This window comes from Lutra lutra, chromosome 14 (assembly GCF_902655055.1).
Source record: "Lutra lutra chromosome 14, mLutLut1.2, whole genome shotgun sequence".
Classification (NCBI taxonomy): Eukaryota; Metazoa; Chordata; class Mammalia; order Carnivora; family Mustelidae; genus Lutra; species Lutra lutra.
Genome location: NC_062291.1, coordinates 73,026,346 through 73,050,806, shown reverse-complemented (window position 1 = coordinate 73,050,806; position 24,461 = coordinate 73,026,346). Strand labels below are relative to the sequence as shown.

The following is a 24,461-nucleotide window of genomic DNA, read 5'->3' as shown; positions in this document are numbered from 1 at the left end:
AAATTGAGTCTCAGCATATCACCCCACATCTCCCCCCAGTCCAACCTGGTTATAGTGTTGCAGGGGAAAAATCATCTTTGTTCTTTGTGTTGGTTGATTAATTTTAGGTTCACTGTTCTTATCCCATCTCTTGCTCATGTGGATACTTATGTAATACATTTCTGTGTATCACATGGTCCTCCTGAGGACCCAAATCAGGGGAGAAAAAAAAAAAAGATAGCACAAAGTGCCTATCTGCATTCTCTGGCTGGAGGAATTGCAAGTTAAACAAAAGCCTTTGTCAACTTAAAGCCACAGTGTCCTCTCCCAGCTTTCTCTCTCTCTCTCTCTTTTTTTTAACAGGTTATTTTTATTTTATTTTATTATTTTATTTTTTTATTTTATTTCATTTTATTTTGCTCTTTTATAAAGGAAAGGCTGTAAATCCTATCCCTGGGGCAGGTGGTCACAAAAACTCCCATTTTCTGAAGACTGATCTCTGGAAACTGGAGAAAATAAGGCCAGTAAGCCCCGTCCTATGATTTTAGAGCCTGATCCAACCCCCTTTATTTTACAAGAAACAAAGCTGAGGTTCAGAGAGACCCGCGTAGTTATTAGGAACTTCTTAAAAAAAACTTCGTGCCCACATTGCGTGTATGAGGGGACGTGCACACAACACAAGGCTGGTCATGGGCCTCCAGCTGGTTATGGGAGTTGCCAAATGAGGACCATGGGCAGCTTTCTGGTAGACCAGACGAGCCTCTAGCCAGGGCATGCTACCTAATGAGTAAAGATGCATTTGCTGAGCTCCTTTGGTGCCAGAGGGTTCTGCTGTGTTCTGAGGATCTGGGGAGAAAATGGGGAGAAATATATGAACTTTAAGAAATTTCCTCCAGCCTTGACGAGCTTACAGTCTTCTGTGATCTCCTTACTGATAGGTGTTTCTAAACCAAGATAAAGACGTATTACAAATACATATTACAAAATATTGAACCAAACAGTGTTATGTAGCCAATGGCTTAATTATGTAGTCCTAGAGAAATCTGGGAGGAAGAAAGAGGGTTGCTGGCTCCCAGAGGAGTGAGCCTAGTGTTTTCCCCCACTGGACGGTTAAAGCCACAATTCTCTTGTTTTTTCTGTGTATCCTCATGCTTATGGCGCAGAGAAGGATCTCAATTCATCCTTCCTGAATCAACGTGTGGTTCATTGGATAACATAATTATGGGGCTATTTCTGTACACCCATAATAACCCCTTCTGTAAGAATGCTTTCTACTCACATGGGTCTTTTTTTTTCCAGTGGCCCACCCTCAGGACCCTCACCACCCATCGGAGAAGCCTGTCATTCACTGCCATAAATGTGGGGAGCCATGCAAGGGGGAAGTACTTCGGGTCCAGACCAAACATTTCCACATCAAATGTTTCACCTGCAAAGGTATGGTGCCTCCAGCTTCTTGGTCTCATGGCGTGTCAGTCTGTGCTCACCTTGGGGTCTGTCCCTTTAACCCCATGCCAGGCCACCAGGTGATAAGTGAATTTGGTGAGAGTCCCTGGCATCATTTCCCTTCTCTAGTTTGGGTGAGATTAGACTCAAGGGGGAGGCTGGTCCCCTGAAGACTAATGGTCCATAAGCCTTTCTGTGTTTATTGAAGGTCCTGATCCTGGGAGGAGTCAGAGCCCGTTAAAAACCCACTTTTTTGTTTTGTGATTTATATTTATTTTCCCCCTGAAATAAGGGACTCTTATCCCAAAGTCACCTTGTCCCAATAGCCATTATTTATAGAAGAGCTGGGAAGTTTATAATATTAGGGTTCTAAATCCCTGGGTCCTGTGGGGTGAGTGGGGGACACGTGTGTGCACGAACATGCGTGTTTGTGCATGTGTATTCAGAAGAGAGAATTAATCAACAATGCTTGGAAGGTCTCCAAGATGCTAACGAGTTGAGGTTGATTTCCATTAACAAGCCTCCCTTTTGGGGTTTGTAACTGTTGACATCCTAGTATGAAATAGGCTGATCTGGTGTTCTGGCGCCAGGGCGGCGCTGAGTGGGGAAAGCGAGGGAGGAGAGAGTGGTTTTTGTGTGTATGTGAGGAACAGGTTACTTGAGCTGGGGTCATGTGGGGAGCTCACACAGGGTTGAAGGATCCAGGAGGAGAGGTGGAAGGAGAGACATGATGATGAGCCTGCTTTGTAGCTCACTCTGCCCTCTGCGTGTGCTGGCTACTTTCATCCCCGGGAACTGCATTCCTTCTCAGTGCCTTAGTTTGTGAACTCAGTGTTGCCATTTTAAGCCATCCATTCCTGGCCAGGGAAGCTCTCAAGGAGACACCAGGCTACCTAGAGTCCATCAAATCCATAAAAACAGGACGGGTGGGGGCTTCTGTGTTTGTTGCATTGAGGGTAAACTTTTCTGAGAAAGAGCATTAACATATGGCTCAGGTGAGAAGACAGAAGGGGAGGGGAGGACATCAGGTTAGCTCACACTGAGCTCCCGCTGAGAATGACAGAAGGCTGTGATGCACGTTTTATAGAGAGGGATTCCGTAGCTCTTCCCCAAACCCTGAGGAGTAAGTACCAAAAATCCCTTTTTTGGGCAACTCAGCTTGGCCATCAGGAAACATGAGGGTCTCACCAGGGTCCTGACTGTGCTGCCATTCTCTGTGGCTTGAGTCCTGCCCTTGCCACTAAGTTGCTCTGTGATTTCAGGCAAGTTACCTGTCTCTCGGTGGCCCCATGTCCTTATCTGAGCAATAAAGAGACTAGACCATGTGCTGCTCGAGTCATTTGGGTCTGAAGTTTGCCAACTGCATGTACACAGAACAGTGTATGTGTAAAATAGAGAAGCCAGACATACTGAATTAGAGCCTCTTAGCATGTAAGAGAAAACGACGTTTTTGTTGTTGTTGTTGCTACATCCAGATTGATTAATTTAGAATCAGGCATTACATTCCGTTTTATTTTTTGCTTATAAATTTCCCACGATGTGGCTCAAGGGGCAGATTGGGTCTGTAGTAAATACAGTCCACAAGCAATGGGGGCCTTGCTTGTATTCTGTATTTCTTTTTTCTTTTTTCTTTTTTTTTTTTAAGATTTTATCTATTCATTTGACAGAGATCACAAGTAGGCAGAGAGGCAGGCAGATAGAAAGGAAGGGAAGCAGGCTCCCTCCCAGGGTGGGGCTCGATCACAGGACCCTGAGATCATGACCTGAGCCGAAGGCAGAGGCTTTAACCCACTGAGCCACCCAGGCGCCCCTTGTATTCTGTATTTCTAACTGAAAGTACAAAGTGCTAGTCTTGGATCTGGGTAGTTACTGTTCAGCACACTAAGGAATTAGAAGTTGTGTTTGTTTATCCCCCACAGGCAGAACCTTCCTTGCTATTTTTCTCTCTCAGTTTAAATTGAAGGACTGAATATAAATTATTTATGTTGGAACGCTTTCCCATAAACTTTGTTTCATGCTATGAATGTGTTCCTGAAAAGTCAAATGTTTGTATAAATTGAATCATATTTTAGGAGTGCTTGCTATTTGTAGGAACTATTTTGAATTTAACAAAACTTTACTAAAATAAATGTCTTCTATTCCTGTAAATTTTTATTTTCTCACACTTCATCTGTCAATATCTGTTATCTTATGTCCTCAATTCCTTTTCTTTAATATCCAAAGAAAGTGGCTTACATTCCTCATTCCTTAAACCCTGCCAAGCTCATTACTTTCCTTCAAGATTCTAGAGTGATGTTGTCCAAATGGAAATATGGTGCAAACCACGTATGTAATTCTAAATTTTTTAATAGCTAGAGTGAAAAGATATAAAGGGGTGGGTGCAATTAATTTTATAATGTCTTTCATCTGTATATACCCCAAATATTATCATTTCAACATGTAATTCTTGTAAAAAATATTGAGATATTTGACATTTTTTTTCATACTCTCTTAATAGCACATCTCAGGTTGGACTGGTCACAGTTCAAGTATTCAAAAGCCCTTCGTAGGGGTGTAGGGGCGCCTGGGTGGCTCAGTCAGTTAAGTGTCTGACCCTTAATTTGGCTCAGGTCATGATCCCAGGGTCGTGAGATCAAGCACCACGTCAGGCTCTATGCTCATCAGGAAGTCTGCTTAACTTTCTCTCTCTCTCCCTCTCCCTCTGCTCCTACCCCTGCTTGCGTGCTCTCTCTCTCTCTAAAATAAATAAATAAATCTTTAAAAAAAAAAAAAAGCCCTTTGTAATTAGTGGCGCCAGTATAGGACAACACCGTTCTAGAGAGTCCTTGAGGTTTTTTTTTTTCTTTTAAAGAGTTTATTTATTATAGAGAACATGAGTTGGGGGCAGAGGAAGAGGGAGAAGCAGTCTCCCTGCTGAACAAGGACCCTGATGCGGGGCTTGATTCCAGGACCCCGAGATGGTGAAGGCAGATGCTTAACTGACCAAGCCACCCAGACGCCCCGAGAGTCCTTGAGGCTTGCGTTCTCGTGGCCCGTCTTGCTCCACATTCTTTCCAGTGCCCAGTTCTTGGCTTCTCTTTGTGAATGTTTCTCCCTGTGCATTGCTTCACCCCATTTATTTCTCCCAAATCCCGTGAACACAAGGCAGCTGTTCTCAGCAGATTCTACTGAACGTTTGTGATAATGGAGGGAAGTTATAGCAGAGGCAACAACTGTCCTAATATTTTCAGGCCATGACCAGAAAAAGAAGCTTCTCATTGGCCAGGGTCATTTTTTTTCTTTCTTTCTTTTCAATAATAGGCTTTAATTTTTTTTTTTTTTTAAAGATTTTATTTATTTATGACAGAGAGAGAGATCACAAGTAGGCAGAGAGGCAGGCAGAGAGAGAGGAGGAAGCAAACTCCCTGCCGAGCAGAGAGCCCGATGCGGGGCTCGATCCCAGGACTCTGAGATCATGACCTGAGCTGAAGGCAGCGGCCCAACCCACTGAGCCACCCAGGCGCCCAGGCTTTAATTTTTTTGTGCAGTTTTAGGTTTACAGAAAAAGTGAACAGAAAGTACAGAGCTGGGCCATTTCTCATACGTATTCAGAACCTCCACCTGCCACCGTCTTCGTAGGTCTTCCTCTCTCTACAAAGACCCTTCTCCACTCTGTCCCCAGGACCTCAATTTCCTGCTCCCTTGCTGTCCTGACTCTAAATTTTCATAGAGTCTCTACTTTTTATGAATCCATTAGGATAGTTTCCCAGAGGAAACAGAAGTCTTCTCCTTGAGGTGCTGTAGTCCTCTTAGCCCACATGGCCCGGACTGCAGCTCAGTCTGAAAACAACACTTTTGTTTTCTGCTTGTTCCCTCTAAAGCACAGGCATTATGTCCAGATAGTGAGAGAATATCCTGGGAGACAGGATTTGGGGTGGAGAGCAATTGCTAGAACAAGCCTAGGCTTTGGGGCAAGAGCTGGCCAAGTACAGAGGAAGAACGTTCAGGTTCTGACTCAGATTTCAGGGCCAGACAGAGTTTCTCCCTCAAATTCTCTCCCCTGCCTCCCTCCCTATCCTCCTTCACTCATACACCTTGTTGCCAAAGCCTCACAGTTCTTGAGTGGAACCAGAGACTACTTCCCGCAATTAGAAAGAACATCCTAAAATCCAGACACCCAGGGGAATAAAAAGCAGAGATGAACTCTTTAACTAGGAATGGGTTTTGAAAGGAGAGGGAAAAAGAGGCCAGCAGACATCTTCCATGAGAACCTGACATGTATCAAGGTAGGAAAGGGTTGCTTTGTAGGAACCTAGAGTCAGAGCACAGACTTAAACCAGGGATCGGTCCCTGAGTCACAGGACCCAGGGGTGGTGAGCAGGAATTTCGTTGGTGAACTCATCTCCCTAAAATGTCTGACATCTTGGGATTTGATGGTGTAGGAGTTATTTACCCAATTAGTAAATGTTAATTGGACACATACTCCTTGTGGGATATTATGCCAAGTTCAAAGAACAGGAAGAGACAGGATGCCATGTTTGTCCTCAAAGGACCCATAGGTTATTGGAGAGACATTTAAATAAACAACACTCGTGATCTTGAGTACAGCGATGGAGACGTCAAAAGGACGCTGACCGGAGGCAGGGGGACTCCTTGGGGAGATAGTAGCATCGTCCAGGTACAAATAATGGAAGGTTGCAGCAAGCATGATAGAGAATCAGAGGCAGATCTAAGAGCCATTTAAAGTTCAGGTTGATAGGATTTGGTGACCGTATGTGAGCAATGGAGAGGATGCAGGTTTCCAGTTGGCCTGCTTGTGTGGACATATGGTTGCCACCCACTAAGGAAGAGCGAGAGCCCTGCCTGGGGTTGTTCCAGGTGGAGAGTTCAGCTTGGGATACATCGAGGCTGAAGACACATGGTGCATTTGGAATCCCATAGGCTTAACACTCAAGAGACGGATCCTGGTCTGTGTTGGGAAGAAGGGTGATTTTTAATTTTTTTTTAATTAAGTAAACTCTACCCCCACCCTGGGACTCGAACTCACAATCCTGAGGTCAGAAGTCGCATGCTCTACCAACTGAGCCAGCCAGGCACCCCAGGAAGAAGGATCTGAAAGTGTTTTGGCGTCTAGATAGGGGTTGAAGCCCGATGATAGTGTGTGACATTGCTCTAGGAAAGGACAAAAGGCAGGAAATGAGTAATGAAGAACGCCAGCATCTGAAGGAGGTAGAACCCAATTTCCATTTGTCACCTTGGGAAATGTACCCACCTGCTAATAAGATGAGGAAAGTGGGAAAATGTTTCAATTAACACTGGGTTCTGTAATTAAAAGAGAAGGAAATCCCCAAAGTTTCTGTTATTCTTTATATTGACCCAGTGGGAGTAAGATATGGCTGCAGGGCTCTGGACGGAGCATCGTTTCCGATCAGTGGCAATCGTCCCGAACAAGGGAGTTTTTTCCTTAATGCTCTCTGTTCATTCTGATATTGATCCCGGGCTGTGATAGTTTTTTAATTATCACCTTGTCCTCATCATGGTTGTAACAATGCTCTATGAGAGAATAAGAAATCCATTTAAATATTATATAGTTAATGTTGAACTATATATTTAATAATTGATTTATTATGTATTTAACATTTAATTGTAATATATGTGGCTCATTATATTGATATATTGTTTATTGTAATTTTATTATTTATCTTGAGCATTCATTTTTAAAATAATGTTCTAGATTCATTTTTCTGCCAGAAAGCTCTAGAGCATTTAGAAAAGGCAAGGGAGCAAAACACATAAATAGATATGTAGGAAGGAAGGAAGGAAGGATGAACCAAGGTCCAGAGAGAGGGTCAAGAAGGGCTGTTGGGCAAATATTTTGTTTTCAGTGAGCCTTTCCTGGACTATCCTGTATGAGATTGTACCTCCTCCCTGTATCACAATCTCCCCAACTGTATCTTTTTTTCCTTAACATTTACCATTATGTGACATTTTATTCATTTATCTTCACCCTCTCCTAGAGGCTCCTTGAGAGCAGAGACTTGTCTGTTTTGTTCACTACTATGTATCCGGTGCTTAGACCAATGCCCAACATAGTAGATGCTCAATAAGGTGAACGACTGACTGAATGAATGAATGAATGAAAAATAACCATGTATTTCTTTGGAACTTGAATATTAGTAAATGTTTCTAATGGAAGAGCTACTCAACAAGATTTATCAAGTGCTTAAAGTAATATATATCCTCCTATGGTTACTAGACAGTAACATTGCCTCCCAAAAGAAGGGGCATAAGGAAAGCTTTCTATCATCAGTGACAGGGCTGCACATCTGACTGGCAGACGGAAGAGTTAAGAGATGGTCCAGAAGGTACTGTCAGGGAACTGTGGGTGAGGGTCTCGCCGCTGCTTAGTTTTTTATGCCGGTTTAGACCCTGCGCTTTCTCTTCTGGGCTTGCGTGGGCAGAGTGGATATGCGTTATGTGGGGCCTCAAGAAGGAAATTGATAAAACTCCCATAAAATGGCAGGGATTTCTTAGATCTCCTAAGAGCTGAGCTTGGGCTTCTAATACCTATTTAGAGAATATTAGTCATTCAGAAATTGATTAAAAGGCAGAGTTAACCAGAATACAAGGAAAAGAGGTCTTTTATAAATGTGGTCCCTTCTCCTAGCAAAAGAGAAATCACTTTCATGCCCTCTTTTGTTTATAAAGGATAATCCTTTTGAATTTTGTACTGTGTTAAAGTGTTACCCAAATAAATATGATTTAGATTTTTAAGTGGTTGAGGTTTTGAATTCCAAGCTGGAAAAGAGCCAGGGCTCATAAATTCTCCAAAATATACTGCTTAACAATTCTCTTACTGGGATCTAATTATCCACGGGTCTCTTGTGAGCCCGAGGTGCTAGTTGCCATTTGTTCTGAATTTTCTTTTCGAGGTTATAGAGCCAACAGCCTTGGAAGATAGTGTCTCCCTCGGGAGTAGAGGGTAGATTCGTTTGCTGTCTAGTATGTTAGAAATAATACCTGCTTCTGAAGCAAAAGTTGGACTGGTTTGCTTGGGGCTCGTCATAAAAATTTGGGGTTTCCTAAGCTCAGGGTTCTTCAGCTGTGAAACAAATTCATTGCACATGCATATACTTCTCTTGCCTCTGGGGACTTACAGGGCATGCAAAACCAGGAACAAATACAGAGCTCATGCTGCCTGCTGTTAGTAGTAAACCCTTTGGCTGCAGACGCAGGACTGTCTTCTGCCAGCACCCGTGAAACTAAGGCAGGCTCGCTTGTTAGCTTGCAGGTAAAATCTCAGGATCTTTACGGCTCTTGACACCTCCCAGGCCATGTCCTTGAAAGCTTATTTCTTGAGAAAGGGTATGCTGAAGTTTACCCAACTTGCTGGAGGAAGTACACGTTTTCCAAGAACATTAGTTCTACAGCAGAGGTTGTGGGACGGTTTATACAACAGAGGATGGAGGGACATTGAGACTGTCCTCAAGCATTTTCAAAGCAAGCATTCAACCAATCATATGGCTGGTTCTTTTCATCTCCTGACCCCGAACCTTTGGAGTGCCCCGCGCTCAGACCTCACCTCCGTGTCCATTTCGTTGGGCTTTCTGGCCTGCAGACCACTGTAATAGAAGTCCCCCAGTCATTGTTTTTTTGTTTTGCTTTGTTTTGTTTTTTTCTTTTGCTAGAGCAGCCTGAATGGACTAAGATAGCCCATTAATCAGATGTTCAAATAATCATACAAATATGACTTACCAACTGCGATCGGTGCAGTAAAGGGAAAATAAAAAGCTGCATGAACAAAGATGTGAGCTTGCGGTAGAAGGGTCTTGGTGTGTTAATGGTGGGGGGAGGGGCAGGTGGCCCGGAAAGGTCCGCCCACCCCCACCTCTCTCAAAAGAGGAGATTAGGCTGACAAATAAAGGCTAAAAATACAACCATCACTTATTCTTTCTAGCAGTAAAAGTCAACGAAATGGACTCTGTTATTCCAAAGAGGAGATTTGTACTCTTTTCTTCCTGAAAGTCACTTGATGTTTGCATAAATCAACCTGGGACTATCGATGATGCTTGATGGCCTTCAGATCCTTCCCATGTGAAATATTTATGGGACATCTGTCATCTGTCATTCACTGAGCCAGTGTGTGGAGGATTGAAAGGGATATATGACATGGGAACTTGTGATCAGGTGGCAAGCAGTGTGCTTTCTAGGGGACCTGTCGCTGGCAGCAGACAGGTGCAGGTGAATGGTCCAGAGCCCAGGTATGCTGAGTCAAAGGCTGAGAAGCCACCTAGAGCTCAGTGGTCTAGGGATGTTGCCAGGGGTGAAGCAGCATGTGAGAAAGCATGGGTCCTCCAGAAAATTTAATAACCTTCCCAGGACTAGAAAGGGGGTGCATGCTAGTTGTGGTCAGGGGGAGTAGGGGCTGCATTGTTCAAGGCAGCAGATGGTGAAGACAAGGGTATGGCTAGACTTGACATTGGCCTTCACTCAGGCAAACAACTCCCTATGAAAGTGAATGGAACCATGATGTTCCCATTGTCATTTGAAAGATGGCATTTTAAACATTAATTATAGTAGCTATTCCTTTTCAAAAAATGGAATTAGTGTTACATGTTATTTATAGTCACATAGTTTTAAAAAGACTTCTGAACATTGGGTATCTGTGGAAAATTTTAGAAGTCATATCATGCAAAGTCTTCCCTCGAGATAGCATTGGCAGAAATTGTTATATTGAATTATGTTCTAATAGACACTGTCGCTACTTAGAGATGTGAGTCTCAGCGATGTGTTAGAGGATGTGGAAAATGTCACCTTTTGATGGCTTTGGAAAAAGACCCTTGTCCTCTGTAATGTTCAGTCATCAAGGGAGCCCGTGGACATCCAACTTATTTTTAAGGAGTTTATGTAAGACCATTAGAAAGTTCAGGCCATATTTCTTACTAATGTTAATGAATTGCAGTACATTTTTCACAAATTAGTCTTTAAAGACTGAGTTTTGTAAAGTGGCTTGGGATAAATTTTCCATCTCTAACAGCACCTTCCATATATGCCATCTTGGAGTCTGGAGGATTTTGACCAGGTTAGGATCATTCCATATAGAATATGTACATTTGTAAAATGCAAGGATCTTCATGGAGCAAGATGGATGAAAATTGTAAGATGGTGAGTTGGATATACAGATTAAGGATTTTCTGTATTTAGGGTTTTTTAAATTTTTTTTATCAGTTTCAGAGGTGGAATTTAGTGATTCGACAGTTGCATATAACATCCAGTGCTCATTACATCACATCCCCTCCTTAATGGCCATCACCCAATTATCCCTTCTCTCCACCCACCTCCCATCCAGCAACCCTCCGTTTGTTTCCTAGAGTTCAACATCTCTTATGGTTTGCCTCCCTCTCAATTTTCATCTTACTTTTATTTTTCCTTCCCTCCCCCAATGTTCCTCTACTTTGTTCCTTAAATTCCACATATGAGTGAAATCATATGGTACTTGTTTTTCTCTGACTGACTTATTTCACTTAGCGTAATACCCTCTAGTTCCATCCACATCATTGCAAGTGGCAAGATTTCATTCCTGTTGACGGCTGTGTAGTATTCCACTATAGATAAACATACCACATCTTCTTTACTCATTCATCTATTGATGGACATCTAGGCTCTTTCCATATTTTGGCTATTGTGGACATTGCTGCTAATTGTATTCATTTTTTTAAAAGTAAAATTGTAGGTGTGTCTGGGTGGCTTAGTCAGTTAAATGTTTACCTCAAGTCATGATCTCAGGATCCTGGGATCGAGCCCCATGTTAGACTTCCTGCTCAGTGAGCAGTCTGCTTCTTCCTGTCCCTTTGTACCTCCCCCTCACTCGTGCTCTATCACCTTCACTCTCTCTCTCTCTCTCTCAAATAAATAAATAAAATCTTTTTAAAAATAAATAATAAAAGTAAAATTGTATTCTCTAGTTTATATGCTATAAGAACTAATAGTTTATGTTTATATCCCATTTCCCAAATAAAACTTAGGATGTTTAGGTAAAATTATGGATTTGATTTTTTTCATTGCAATGTAATCCTATGATTTGACCTAGACAGAAAAGGTCAAAAAAGTAACTTATCACATTGTCCATATCCAAAAGAATAAGTGCGCTTGCTATCCTGGATAGAAAGGCCATTTATTCTATCATAAATACTTATAAAGCATAGATACAGTACAGCCTCCTTCAGCTGTATCATGGCTATGATCACCTCTCTGGTTATAGCTGTGAGCTTATCTAACCTACGTCTCTTGGTACATATAAAACAAACTTTTCTCTGCTTTGTCCTCCTTAGCTGGAAAAGAGCTTAAAATAACTCCCTGTACACTTAAAGACCATCATTACCTTGACCTCTTTTTCTGTGATCTAATCCCAATTTCATCTATTTTTTTTTTTTCCTTAAGTGTTCTCTCACAGCCCCTTAATTATTCCTGTTGCTACCCTGTGAACCCATTCTGGTTCCTTCTCATGTACCTGACATGATGGAGTTCTTAGCCAATCACAGTCTTATTCTCTGTCCTCGGTCCTTCTTGGTTCTGCTAAACACAAAGCAGAGTCCAACCCTGGACGTAGCATTTGTGTGTGGGAATGGTCTCTTGAGTTGTTGAATTGCAGTTAATTTCAATCACTAATAAAGTTCAGAGTCTCCAAAGACCTAAGAGGTTGGGGGGGGGGGTGATGCTACTACTTTGGCACCAGTATCTTGATGCCAATTAGGTGCTTTCAGAAGGAGGGAGGGTTACTGGCTCCAAGTCATGCTGAAATGCTTTCCTTGTACTTGCCAAGGCACTTGGCTCTGCCCATACTGTCTGGACACTAGCAGTATGAAATAGAAGGAAAGGGACAAGAACTTGCCATCTCTCTAAAGACGAAAGAGCATGAAAGGTGATCTTTGATTTCAGTAAGCTTATAATTGAGATAAGGCGAAAACCACAATGGTGAGTATAAGGTACAGGACAACATATCCAAAGTAGGAATCAAATGTCAATAATTGTTCTGAGCCCCAAGGGAGCACAGCTGGAGGGGACTGAGGTGACTGTAGCTTCATCAGGAGGTCAAGCCTAAGTGGGGCCAGGGAAACGAGATGGGGTTGGCGGGAGGTGAGCCGAGGTGTCCCTCCACAAGGGGTATGGCAGAGAGACTGAGATGAACATTTGGTAGCTGTTGAGGGAGAAGTACTATTCTCAGTAATACCTTTGTTATTTGAGCTTGTTATAGTTAATGTTGTCTGCACATGGAATTCTACAAGTGTTGAAAAAAACAGACTTACTATGTGGTCAAAGCTTTTATTAACAAAAGAGGTTCTGAAGTGATTCCTTTCCAACTAAAGCTCTTGACTTGTTAGTATAAATTCAAACTCCGAATTCAACACTTTCCCTCAAGTGCCTTCTACGGGGGGCCCATTCTGCCATCCGGATGGACCTCTACCTATCTTCTTTCTCAGAAATGATCACTGATTTTGATGGGCATGTAGAAATGAACGTGAAGAACTATTTTAATATGTTTTTGAAGCTTAGTACTTGCTTCCAGGATGCTTTATTAGCAAATATTTATTTCTGGTGAGAAGCGGCCCCCTCACATTATTGTGTGAGTCTCTGTTCTGCTATTTTGAGTTCTGGACTACAGCAGATAGTACTTTTGAGCTTCGGGGTGTCTGGTGCTTTCAAATGCATTGCTCTTGGTTTCGGAGCAAAAGCAGATTCAGTGAGACCCCCCCTCACACTGTAATGGTATTTTCGTGGTTTGGGAGACCTATGTCAATGTCGACCTTTATATTTTCTATGAAGAAAGGATTTAGGGAAATGAATAGAATACCATCTTGAATGAAATACGGCTCTTTTAAAATGTAGTTAGATAGAGGATGGAGGCAGAGAATAGGAAGTATTTGGCATTCACACTACTATTCCATCATGAAGTGCTTGGGAGCTCCATACCCTGTAGCCATCCCACCCCCAACTCTAGGGCATGGCGCCCGAGGAGGAGGCAGAGGAGTTGCTGGCTCAGGCAGGGTAGAGTAGGGTTTCAAGCTGGCAAAGGGTAAAGTAGCACTTTCAGAACACATGGCCCTCGTCACCAGAAATGAGCAGGTGCAACCCAGGTGCCAGTCGTGCATTGCCTCCACATCACTGTGCAAGTTCAGAAAGGCTCCTCACAGCCTGTGATGGGTTGACCAGCTGGCCAAATGCCAGAGCCAAAACCCCATGCCTGCCCTAAACAAGGAAGAACCACCACCCGCCCTCCGAGGCTCCTGGCCCCCAATTAAAGTTCTTCTGTTACTCAAAACCAAATTGAAAACATTGATCACATTTGCTGAGCATGCCTCCCTCTCTTGCTGGCATGAATTGATTAAAACACCCACACGAAGAATAGCCCTGCAGAGATGTTCAGCCTACTGACAGAAAAGAAGAAAAACATTGTTTGCATTTTAGCCCTACACCCACCTTTGGGCAGAGTTTTAAGTATTACCTATTCTGCTAAGTGTTTGGCGATGTGAACCAACAAGCAGATGGAGGGTCACTGAAATGAACTTGTTGTAACATAAAATGTTATCTGCTGTTTTCAGAAAGTCAGAGAAGTAGTTGCCACCCCATCCCTGTTCGTCCTGCTAAAATACTGTTCTGTTTTCACCCTAATTTGACACCTCCATACTTGGTTCCCTCCTACTCCATGCTGTTTACAACCCAGGCAGCTCCTGTTATTTTTTTTTATTTTTTTTTTTTTAGGATTTAAGATTTTAAAACATGCCTGTTTCTAATCTCACAGCTTTTATGTAACACTGCTAGGACATACACGTTCTTACTTACCCAGTTCATGGTCGGTGTTTTGCAGACAATGAGTTCAAGAGCATACCAGCGAAAGGCATAGGGCTGTCATTGGCCATGCCTCAGTGATGGCACAGCAGGCAAGGTTCAGTGGGGCCCTGAGTGGGGCATGTTTTCAATAATTGATCATTGAGAAGAAAGCAATTAATCTCTTCCACCGGCAGCTCTCTCTCCTTTTTTAATGAAAGGAGTCTGTGCTTTTTCCTGGGCGTACGTTGACGATCACCTGGAGCAAAGACAAATGGTGCACCCGAAGTTAAAAATCTAAATATATCCTACTGAAGTTTGACCCCACCCATGGAGATTTTGTCGTCATTTTAGATGTGAAAGTTTTGCTTTGTGCCTCCAGTGTGAAGTGTTTGCTAAGCTGTTAATATGGAACTGACCAAAGGTTCCTTAAACCTTTAGCTACTTTTGGTTAAAGAGAGTAATCCCTTTGTCCAATATAATTTTCAAAAGTTAAATATAGGACACACAAATATAGAATGAGCATGTATCAAAGATTGATTTAATACATTAATGAGGGACCCAGCAGGCTGGCAAAGCTGGTTCATAGGAGAACCAAAAGAACAGATTATAAAGGCATCCAGGAAGGAAGGTCAGGGTAGGATGTCAGGGTCAGGTGCAAACTGATTAGCAGTCGGTAGGACAACAGGACAACAAAACCCGACAGAAATCATTTACATCTCTACTGGGCAGGAATCTGTAAGCTACTGTTAACTTTAAAGGCTGGGCCTTCAATCCATAATAAAGAGCTTGTCCAACACAACACCACTGCCTTGGGTAATGAAATAATCCTTGGGTGAGCCGTTAATACTTGGAAGGACGCTGGAAGAAGATGCTTCTCTCCCTTACCTTGATTACAAATTCTGGTTCATTTTTCTCAACATCTTATTATCTGAGTGAACTTCCACTTACATGAGGAGTGGTCAAATTCGTAGAGACAGAAGTAGAATAGTGCTTGCCAGGGGCTGAGCGAGGGAGAATGGGGCATTAGTGTTGAAAGGGAACAGTTTCAGTTTTGCAGGATGAAGAATGTTCTGGTAGGTAGTTGCCCAATAATGCAAATTCTAAGTAGCACTGAACTGTACACTGAAAAATGATTAAGATGGCATGTTATGGGTATTTTACCACAATTTGAAGCAATTAAATGAGCTGACACATGGGTCTATGAAGAAAAGCTAACAATTCTTTGTCCTCCTGAGATAATTAACTTAGGAATCCTATGTTTGTGTTAACTTTTCCTTATTCATAAAAATGTACATAGACCTTTTAAAAGGCGATTATTAAAATCCTTTACTCTGTGACATTTGCTGTTTTCACTTATGGATCTATCAAGGATGAGCCTCTGGGTTACAGATATTGGTCGAACTCATTCTCTTTAACACCAGCTCCATAGAATGGTCGGGCCATAATTTATTCAACCGCTGCTTTACTAATGGACATTCAGTTGTTTCCAGTTGTGTTTTGTTCTGTTTTTTGCCAGAATAAACATATCATAATACAGGTTGAAGGCTGGGATCTCAGTAGTGACAACAAGGAGGCAGAGGAGGGAATTGTTCAAAGGAATGTTTTGTTGGGAAATGGATTGGTTTTAGGGGCGAGTTGAAAATTTTGGTGCAAGAGCAGAGAATGAATAGTGCTGGCATGTGACTGAAAGAAGGAAGAGAAGAACAAGGTTATGGGCAGATGACATAGAAGCAAGAGGATCGGGTTTGTTTTTAAAATGCCAGGCTTGGGTGCCTGGGTGGCTCAGTCGGTCAGCGACCAACTCTTAGTTTTGGCTCAGGTCGTGATCTCAGGGTCGTGAGATCAAGCCCCTTGTTGGGCTCTGTGCTGAGCCTGGAGCCTGCTTGAGATTTTCTCTCTCTCTCTTCCCCAACTCATGTATGCTCTCGCTCTCTCTAAAAAAATACAATACAGTACAATACCAGGCTTAAGATAGGCATGTTATCTGTGTCCACTGGGCAGTGGAAAATCAGGGCCTAAGGCTTGGGGAAGACATCACAGATGGAGACATTGATCGTAGTTGGTCATAGACAAAGTCATAGTTGAGGCTATGGGAGTAAGTGAGATGTGCTCCCAGGGCAGCCTTATTCTAGAGGAAGGAGGGAACATTCATGGCAGTTGCTTGTGTTTAAGAGTCTGGCTAGGGAGACGGAGACGCTGTGATCTGAGACGGGGGAGAAATGGCGAGTAAGGAACTTTAATGGGCCCTGCCTCAAAGAAGGTCTGCAAATGTGGGTTTCCTTGTATGTCAACCAGCAAAAACAATGGCACAGTTTGATAAGCCAATTTGGGCCACTACTGACTAGGCGGAATGAACTCTCGGAGGGGCAGTTCAGCTATAGTTTGACAACTCTCAACAGAAGTTACAAGGTCATTTTATGATTTTTTTTAAAGATTTTATTTATTTATTTGACAGACCGAGATCACAAGTAGGCAGAGAGGCAGGCAGAGAGAGAGGAAGGGAAGCAGGCTCCCTGCTGAGCAGAGAGCCTGATGAGGGACTCGATCCCAGGACCCTGGGATCATGACCTGAGCCGAAGGCAGAGGCTCTAACCCACTGAGCCACCCAGACGCCCCTACAAGGTCATTTTAAAGACTATTCAGTTTATAGTAGGACTATAAACTGGAGTTTATAGGACTTAAAGGAGCGTATACGTCCAATGTCACCATCTCGAGTAAACCAGAATGTCACACAGCGGTGCCCACGGAAGCAGCAAATACAGGGAATCTCTAAAACATTTACAGTGAGCTCTGACGCTGTCCCCACAATCTCCATTAGCTTACAGATGACGCTGCTGCCACCTGATCTTTTTATAAAGGATCTGTGAATTTTTAAACATACCCAACGTGATTGGAGGGAGAAATAAAGGCAATTAGTGATCATCCAGATGCATCATTCTGCCCCTTCTCATGGCTTTGAGAAATACCCGTGTTTGGAAAAGCAACAGAGTCATCAGAACTGCTGATGTCACTGAGGAGTGACATCCCGGGGAGCCTGCCAGGTTTGATGCTGGATTCAACTTAGTTCACACACTGTGTTCTTAGTCATACCCTAGACGCCATGGCTAAAGTTTCCTGAAGAAGAATCCAAAGACATAAAGATGAGGGCTCTCACCAGAAAGTGCTTTGTCATCTGGTGGGGAATAAGATACGTTTCTCTGAGGTATTCTGTGACCCGCCCCCCACGCCCCAGGATTGTGTTTGTTGCTGTTGAAGGAATTTGCTAGTCCGAGTGCGCTCGGTCCATACCTGAGTTCCCCCAACCAAGAAGCAGGTGTGTGCTCAGTGGGGACGCGAGCAGGTTAGAGGAGGCAACAGGTGGTGGACGAGCTGTTTTCCAGGTAATGTGATCGGAGTCGTATTTATAGGGTGGTCATTTTCAGGCGTGGTGGACTCGGGCCATCGTCTTGGGTTACTTGATTATAAACTGCGAAGAAGGAGGTCATCGCTGTGGAGTGTTGATGTAAACAAAGGCTGGTGAGTCCACAGTGGAAGGCTTATTTGTAGGTTCGGTGTCACCTTCAATATCCCTAGTGGCTTGCAGTAGGGAAGACTGCCAGCAGAGGGTGGGAGACTTGTCAAAGTCTCAGTCACTACCTTACCGTGCTGGGCGCCCCGTCATCCAAAGGCATTGATGAGTCAAAGGAACTAACCAGAGGAACATAAGAGATGTTCTGCGAGGATTCTTAGGAAAGCAAGTTAGTGGTGGAGCTCAACTTCCCCCTGCCCACTAGGGTCCTATTCCAGCTGCTTGCAGGAAGAATCCAGAATTCTTTGTCTAAGGCTCTTATTTATATAAGAGTCACCCAAGCTTGGGCATCAAGAGAGGAGGTTCCCAGCTGCTGTGCTGGTTGCCAGTCCTTTGGCAATGGAAATGCTTTATTCTCAGGGTCTGCCTTAGGCTTTATTTTTGGACAAGTCGCTGTGCCCTCCTCCAGTCTTGTCTGAACATGTAGGCCACGCCCAAGCCCCTGACAGCCTGGGACCTTGCACTATCTCCATAACCCACAGCTGCACAGTTTCGAAAGAGACACCAAAATCCAGACACAGCAAGGCAATTCCCTTTGGCATGTACTGAGGTCCGGAATGACAGTTTTATCTTGGACACGTTCCCTTTTCTTTCCTCTTTTGTCTGTTCATTTTTATCTCTCCCTATACTATATAAATAATTGGCTTATCCTATTTGCTGCCCACGGAGAAAATTAAACGTCTGAGTTTTTCATAGCTGTGGGGAAGTGTTTCCAGAGCGGGAACAAATGGACATTGGACATTTCAGCTACTGCTTTCGGTATCGTGGGAATTTATTACTCAGCTCAGTAACAGTCCTGGACCAAACCAAGCAGTTGTGCGGGCAAGCCTTGGATACCTTTCCTAAATCACACTGCCAGGAATACCTTTGTTCCTAATTGAGACAGCACGAACCAAGGGCATCTTTCCATCAAAGACTGATTATCTCTGAATCTTAGACATACCACAAAAGTCATTGAGCCCCAGCCAAGGCATTTTACTTGTATGAGCTATTGCCTGCTCCCAAAAGGAGGGAAACAGAAGGGGAGGGAGGCAAGAGAGCACTCCCAGCCCAACAATAAATAGCTCTTTGTACCAGTCCCCTCCCCTAACCCCCAGCCACTGACATCAGGGGGTAAGTTCCCAGCAGGCAGGGGCAGGCGGCGGCTGACCAGCAGCTTCGCGGGTGTTGACCAAGCGCGAACTTGTCTTTCCACAGTGTGCGGCTGTGACCTGGCACAAGGGGGCTTCTTCATAAAGAACGGGGAGTATCTCTGCACCCTGGACTACCAGAGGATGTATGGGACACGCTGCCACGGCTGTGGGGAGTTCGTGGAAGGAGAGGTGGTCACCGCCCTGGGCAAGACCTATCATCCCAACTGCTTTGCCTGCACCATCTGCAAGTAAGTGGTGGCTTCCCCGACCGAGGAGCACCGGGTTCTGCTCTTACAGCCTGGGATGTACGCCTTTTGTCTTGAGTTGTACTGCCTTGAAATAATCTTATTCTGAGGCACCCATAGATTTAAAATATATATATATATTCCTTTTTTTTTATCAGTCCTCATCAAAATGTAATTTAGTTGGGAAACTTTACAACGAGGTCTTCTCCCACGTAATCGGACTGATTTGAAGCGACTTGAAACCAAGTGTGAAAGCAACTCTGGGTCTTGAAACATTTTGAGCAATGAAAACCTTAGGAAGTGGCATAACTGCTTGGAAAGATGAAGCTTCTTTGTAAAGTATACGTTCATATGCGTGTGTTTAAAAATAGTCTCATTTACTCTGTAGCAGACCTGGGCAGACCCTGCCCATTGGCCCAAATTTATCCCCAATATATGTCTTTGTAAATACAGTTTTATTGGGACAAATAAAGTTTTATTGGGACACATTTTGTTTGTTCCCATATGGCTGCTTGTGGCTGCTTTTGAGCTACAGTGGCAGAGTTGAGCAGTCATGGCAGACACCGTATGATCCACAAAGTCTAAAAAATTACTTCCGGTCTGAACTCTCAGAGGGAAAAGTTGTCCCACCTCTGCTCTCTAGGCTTCTATCCTCCAGCAAGGTCAAATTTTGACTGCACAAACCAGCTTGGTTAACATGACCAGTCAGAGGGAAGAAGGGGAAAGTATGTGAAGCGTGAGTAGGGAAATGTGGTGGTTTCACCATTGCTGTGTTTCGAATGCTGCACATTATAGAAATCAAGATGACTTTGTTCCCACAACGAGGAGAGTCACCAACAAGGGTGACCTGTCCTCATCGGGCAGTCCCCTTCCTTTCCGTGTTTGATGGCCGTGTGCTCCATTTTGCTGCGGCTTTGTAAAGATGATGGTTCAGAGAAGGTGTTTTGCTTTGTTTTTCAGCATTTTATGTTTCTAGGCCAGAGAGATGTAAACTCTAGAAAGGTAAACTTCATTTTATCTAATTAGCTAATAAGGTAGTACTGACAGATGAACCATATAAGATCTAGATAAGGTATTATGGTAAAATTATAGTAATAATATTTTATAGTTATTATCCCATTTCTCAATTACATCTTTTTATTTTTTTTAATTATATCTTTATAAATCCCAATTTTAAAATGCTGGATTATTGAACTGAAAATCTGTGTGTATTTAATCCAAAGTAAAGTTTCCTCGTGACTGCTCCCTTTTCGTTGTCTGCTTAAAGGCCCTTGGCTGGCATTCGAGAGTCCCAAGTTCTAGTCCTGCTTTGCTGGATGGTATGAATTAACTTTTGCTTCATCTGTAAGATAGGAGGCTGTGGACCAGAGTCAAGTGATTCCCCAAACTGGGATGAGCAGTGGGCCCCTCCCCTGGGGAGTGTCTCTTTACAAATATCTGTTTCTAGCACTTTCCCCCAAACTCTCCTGCTGATCTGGTAGTTTCTAGAGGGTTCCCAAGTATGGGGCTACTCAGCCAGGTTGGAAGGCCCTGGCCCAGATAAACTCTAAGAGCCCTCCTGATCCTGACCTTGAGAGATCATCGTTTTAAAGTCGGTGATGAAGGACAAGCCTCTGTTAGTGACAGTCCTGTCCCCAGCCATTTGGGTTAGCAAAGAGGTGCTCACTGTTGCTACGAGCATGCAGTTGCCACCGCTGCTGGCTGACAGTATCTGACCTCAAGTGGAGGCCTCCTTTATGGGTGACAAACTGCATTCTGGTTGAATCTACTTTAACCCTCTTAGCAATTCCGTGAAGTCAGCCAGGAATTAGTGTCCCTAATTATGAGCGACTCTGAGTCTCAGAGTTTAAGGGACTTTCCCCAGGCTAACACGGCAAGGCTTATACAATTTGAACTCAGGGTTCCTGACCCCAAATCCAGTTCTGTGGATCACACACATTCACACAAGTGGCAGAGGGGAGTGAAGCCACGTGGGCAGAGGACACAGTGGGCCGCCGGCAGAAAGAACCGAAGAGGGTCATTTATAAAATCACCCAAGCCAGCGTTCCAGTGACCCAAGAACTGGACTCTGGTTTATCCCCTGGTGGATCCAGGTGGGATTCGAGGCTAAATCTACAGGCGTGGCTCAGAGGCCAAAGGAGGCTAGTGTGCCTTGCACGGTCTACACCTGAGAGTTGGGCCTCCTTAAATGCTGTGCCCCAGGTGCCCCAGGTGTTCACTGGCCTTGACCTAGTCCCGGCCCTGATCAGATGCAAAAAGCCCATGCCTGCGCTTCCGGCCCCGTAACACCTGATGCCCCCTCACGGAGTGGACTGGGGGCTCGTTCAGGGTTCATGGGTGAAGCAATAGGCCCACTGGCATTCGCCAGAGCACGAGTTTTGACTGTTAAAGATTGAGAAGCCCAGGCGCCTGGGTGGCTCAGTGGGTTAAGCCTCTGCCTTCAGCTCGGGTCATGATCTCAGGGTCCTGGGATCAAGTCCCGCATCGGGCTCTCTGCTCTGTGGAGAGCCTGCTTCCCCCCCTCTCTCTCTCTGCCTGCCTACTTGTGATTTCTCTCTCTGTGTGTCAAATAAATAAATAAAATCTTAAAAAAAAAAAAAAAAAAGATTGAGAAGCCCTGCACTGGTGGATGCCACTTGTACCTGCCTGGGGGCCCGTCTCCAGAGGTGGTCCATCCAGGCAGGTCGCTTAACCTCTCTGGGCCTTATCTGAACAATGGAAAGTGACATAGTCCCACGAGAAAAGAGACGGCCTCAGCTCAGCCCTTGTGAAAGGAGGGCGCGGGGGAGAGTAAGAGCTCCTCACTCTCCTTGAGGACCAGCGCGAAGCACATCTGTGAGGTTGTTTTAAGTCCAAATTTACTACCTGTACGTGTGTTGCAGTTAATTACCAACCGAAGGGCCACTTAAAGGAGGGATGGCAGCTGTTAAAGTGAGGCTCCTGTCAAGGAGCTAGCATTTGTTCTTAAGTAATTGCTTCTGACTCAGATGTGTGGGGATGTTTTGCTTGCGAGTTCTCCATTTCCTAACTGACAAAAATCACACGTTTGAAAGCTCACGTTAACGAAGGGTATTGGCAAATTGCCAATGACAAGTAAGAAGGCTTGGAAATTGTCACATGTGTTGTCGTTGATGACTTTTCTTTTTGAAAGGCTACCTGCCCCCTGAACTGGCAGGAGAAGAGACCGGTGACACGCAAGCAGAGGCAGTATTTTTGCAAACTCTGTTATTGACAAATAGCACAAAAGGAAACTACCTCTTTGAAAAGAAGCTAATGGTTTTCTTTTTTAGTGTTTAGAAGCTAATAGTTTTAAAACAGGTAGTTACAGCACGGTTGTAGTTCTCCACCAGGAACTGGGTCTCCAGCACTGAAAATCCCCGTTCACCCAGTCAGATGTCTGGGACAAAGTCTAAGTAGGTGCAGAAACACCACATAGATCTAGGGAAGTGAAAGCGTTAATGCTTGACCGGTAACCAGTTCTCCTGGGCAGGGGCCTTAAGCCTGAATAGGAATTTATGGCATTTAAAATATTTCTTCTTGAAGGATTTTCCATTTGGAAAATGGAAAATTTTTCCGTGTGTACCTGGCTAGGTGACTTGTTGGAACAATCCCTCCACTAATGAGTAGAGGTAAATCATTCCATTTACTGTCTGGATGCTGGTAGAAGCAGTGCCTTCTCCCTTCTCAAAATGAGGCATGTTTATTTGCTTGGACTATATCCAGCTGGCTGGCTTGGTTAAGACTGCATTTCAGACATTCTGGCTGCTGCTCCTCAAAGAAATGGATTGGCACGGGGGGCCAGCAAGCAGAAGGAGTAAGGAAAAGAAATTAAATTGCTGGAATAACCTTGAGGGCAATGTCTTTCTGTCTCCAGACGTCCATTTCCACCCGGAGACCGAGTCACGTTCAATGGGAGAGACTGCCTTTGTCAACTGTGCGCACAGCCAATGTCGTCCAGCCCTAAAGAAGCCTCCTGCTCCGGCAGTAAGTGTCCCAGCCACCCGTTGACATGAGTTGCTCGTAGCTCAAAGGTAGCTTAGGCAAGTGCCTTCCTTTCTGTGAAAGCAAATGCTGAGCATAATCGCGTCTAAGGCCATTTGCGATGGTAAAACGTGAAGCCTTCGCTAAAACCCGTGCAGTGAGAAGCATCTCCCTTATGTCAAAAAGGCGTAAATAGCATTGGACATCAAACTGCATTTTGAGAGTAAATGAAGGAAAAAGAAGGATAACACTTTATATGAGAAATGCCCATTCCCTAGTCATGGTGGTTGAGATGTGCAAACATTTGGTGTTGAAGGAATTGATAGCTCTGTGTATTAAAAAAGCTGTCCCCCTTGGGACACCTGGGTGGCTCAGTCGGTTAAGCGTCTGCCTTTGGCTCGGATCATGATCCCGAGGTCCTGGGATCAAGTCCCACATCGGGCTCCCTGCTCAGCGGGGAACCTGCTTCTCCCTCTGCCTGCTCTGCCTTCTGCTCTCTCTCTCTGACAAATAAATAAATAAAATCTTAAAAAAAAAAAAAAAAGCTATCCCCACAGTGCCTAGGGCAAAGGTGATGATTTATACTTACCCTTAACTCTTTATGTCTGTTATCCTTAAATATTTATTAACTGGGAGGGTTTCCAACACTGATTTATTGCACAGATAATTTGCTGAGCACCTACGATGTGTGATGTCGTTCCCACTGGACATCCAGGCGTGAACAAAAAGTTAACACCCTCCCAAGGCTTACTTCCTAGCAGAAACAGGCAGACCATAAGTGCATACACCAAAAGATCTAATATCTAAATTAAAGTAGGATGGTTTGCCTTGGTTTCTGCAGATTTTGCCAATCTTTGGGAGATCTGCACCAAATTCCATTAAGCCTCTCCAGTCTCAGTACATAAGAATGAAATAAGCCACTTCTGCTCTAGAGGAATTCTGGGCAATCCATAGCAGTGAGTCCAAATCGTTTTGTTAAAGAAGAAGAATCCTTATACCTTTTTTTCAAAAAGAATGTTCTGACCAAAGCATTTGCATAGAAATTGGATTTGACCGTTGGGAGAAAAGAAGAAAAGAGATGTATTCGTGCATCTTATTCAACACAGCCGGATCCTTAGCATGTGAATTTATATGTCCTATTGATAAATACTGGCAGCCTGAATAGGACAAGAGCTATTAGGCAAGGCCCAGTCCTAGACCGTAGCAGGGCTTCACTCTTCTAACTACCCTGACCCCAAGCAGGTCACTGGGGAGGTGAGCCAGGGTGGGAATAGTCATCCCACTGTGTGGGATGGCCTACTTCGC

At 44.0% G+C, this 24,461-nt stretch overlaps 1 protein-coding gene across 19 annotated transcripts in view; it reads left to right on the top strand.

The window, feature by feature from the left end:
* ABLIM1 (actin binding LIM protein 1) overlaps window positions 1-24,461 on the top strand; it is a 303,053-nt gene that overhangs the window by 148,902 nt on the left and 129,690 nt on the right. For all 19 annotated transcript variants that reach the window (XM_047701373.1, XM_047701378.1, XM_047701371.1 and 16 more), the window contains exons 2-4: window positions 1,279-1,413; window positions 18,995-19,178; window positions 23,050-23,159. In XM_047701373.1, coding sequence (XP_047557329.1) covers window positions 1,279-1,413; window positions 18,995-19,178; window positions 23,050-23,159 — 429 coding nt within the window. The remainder of the gene's footprint in view (window positions 1-1,278; window positions 1,414-18,994; window positions 19,179-23,049; window positions 23,160-24,461) is intronic.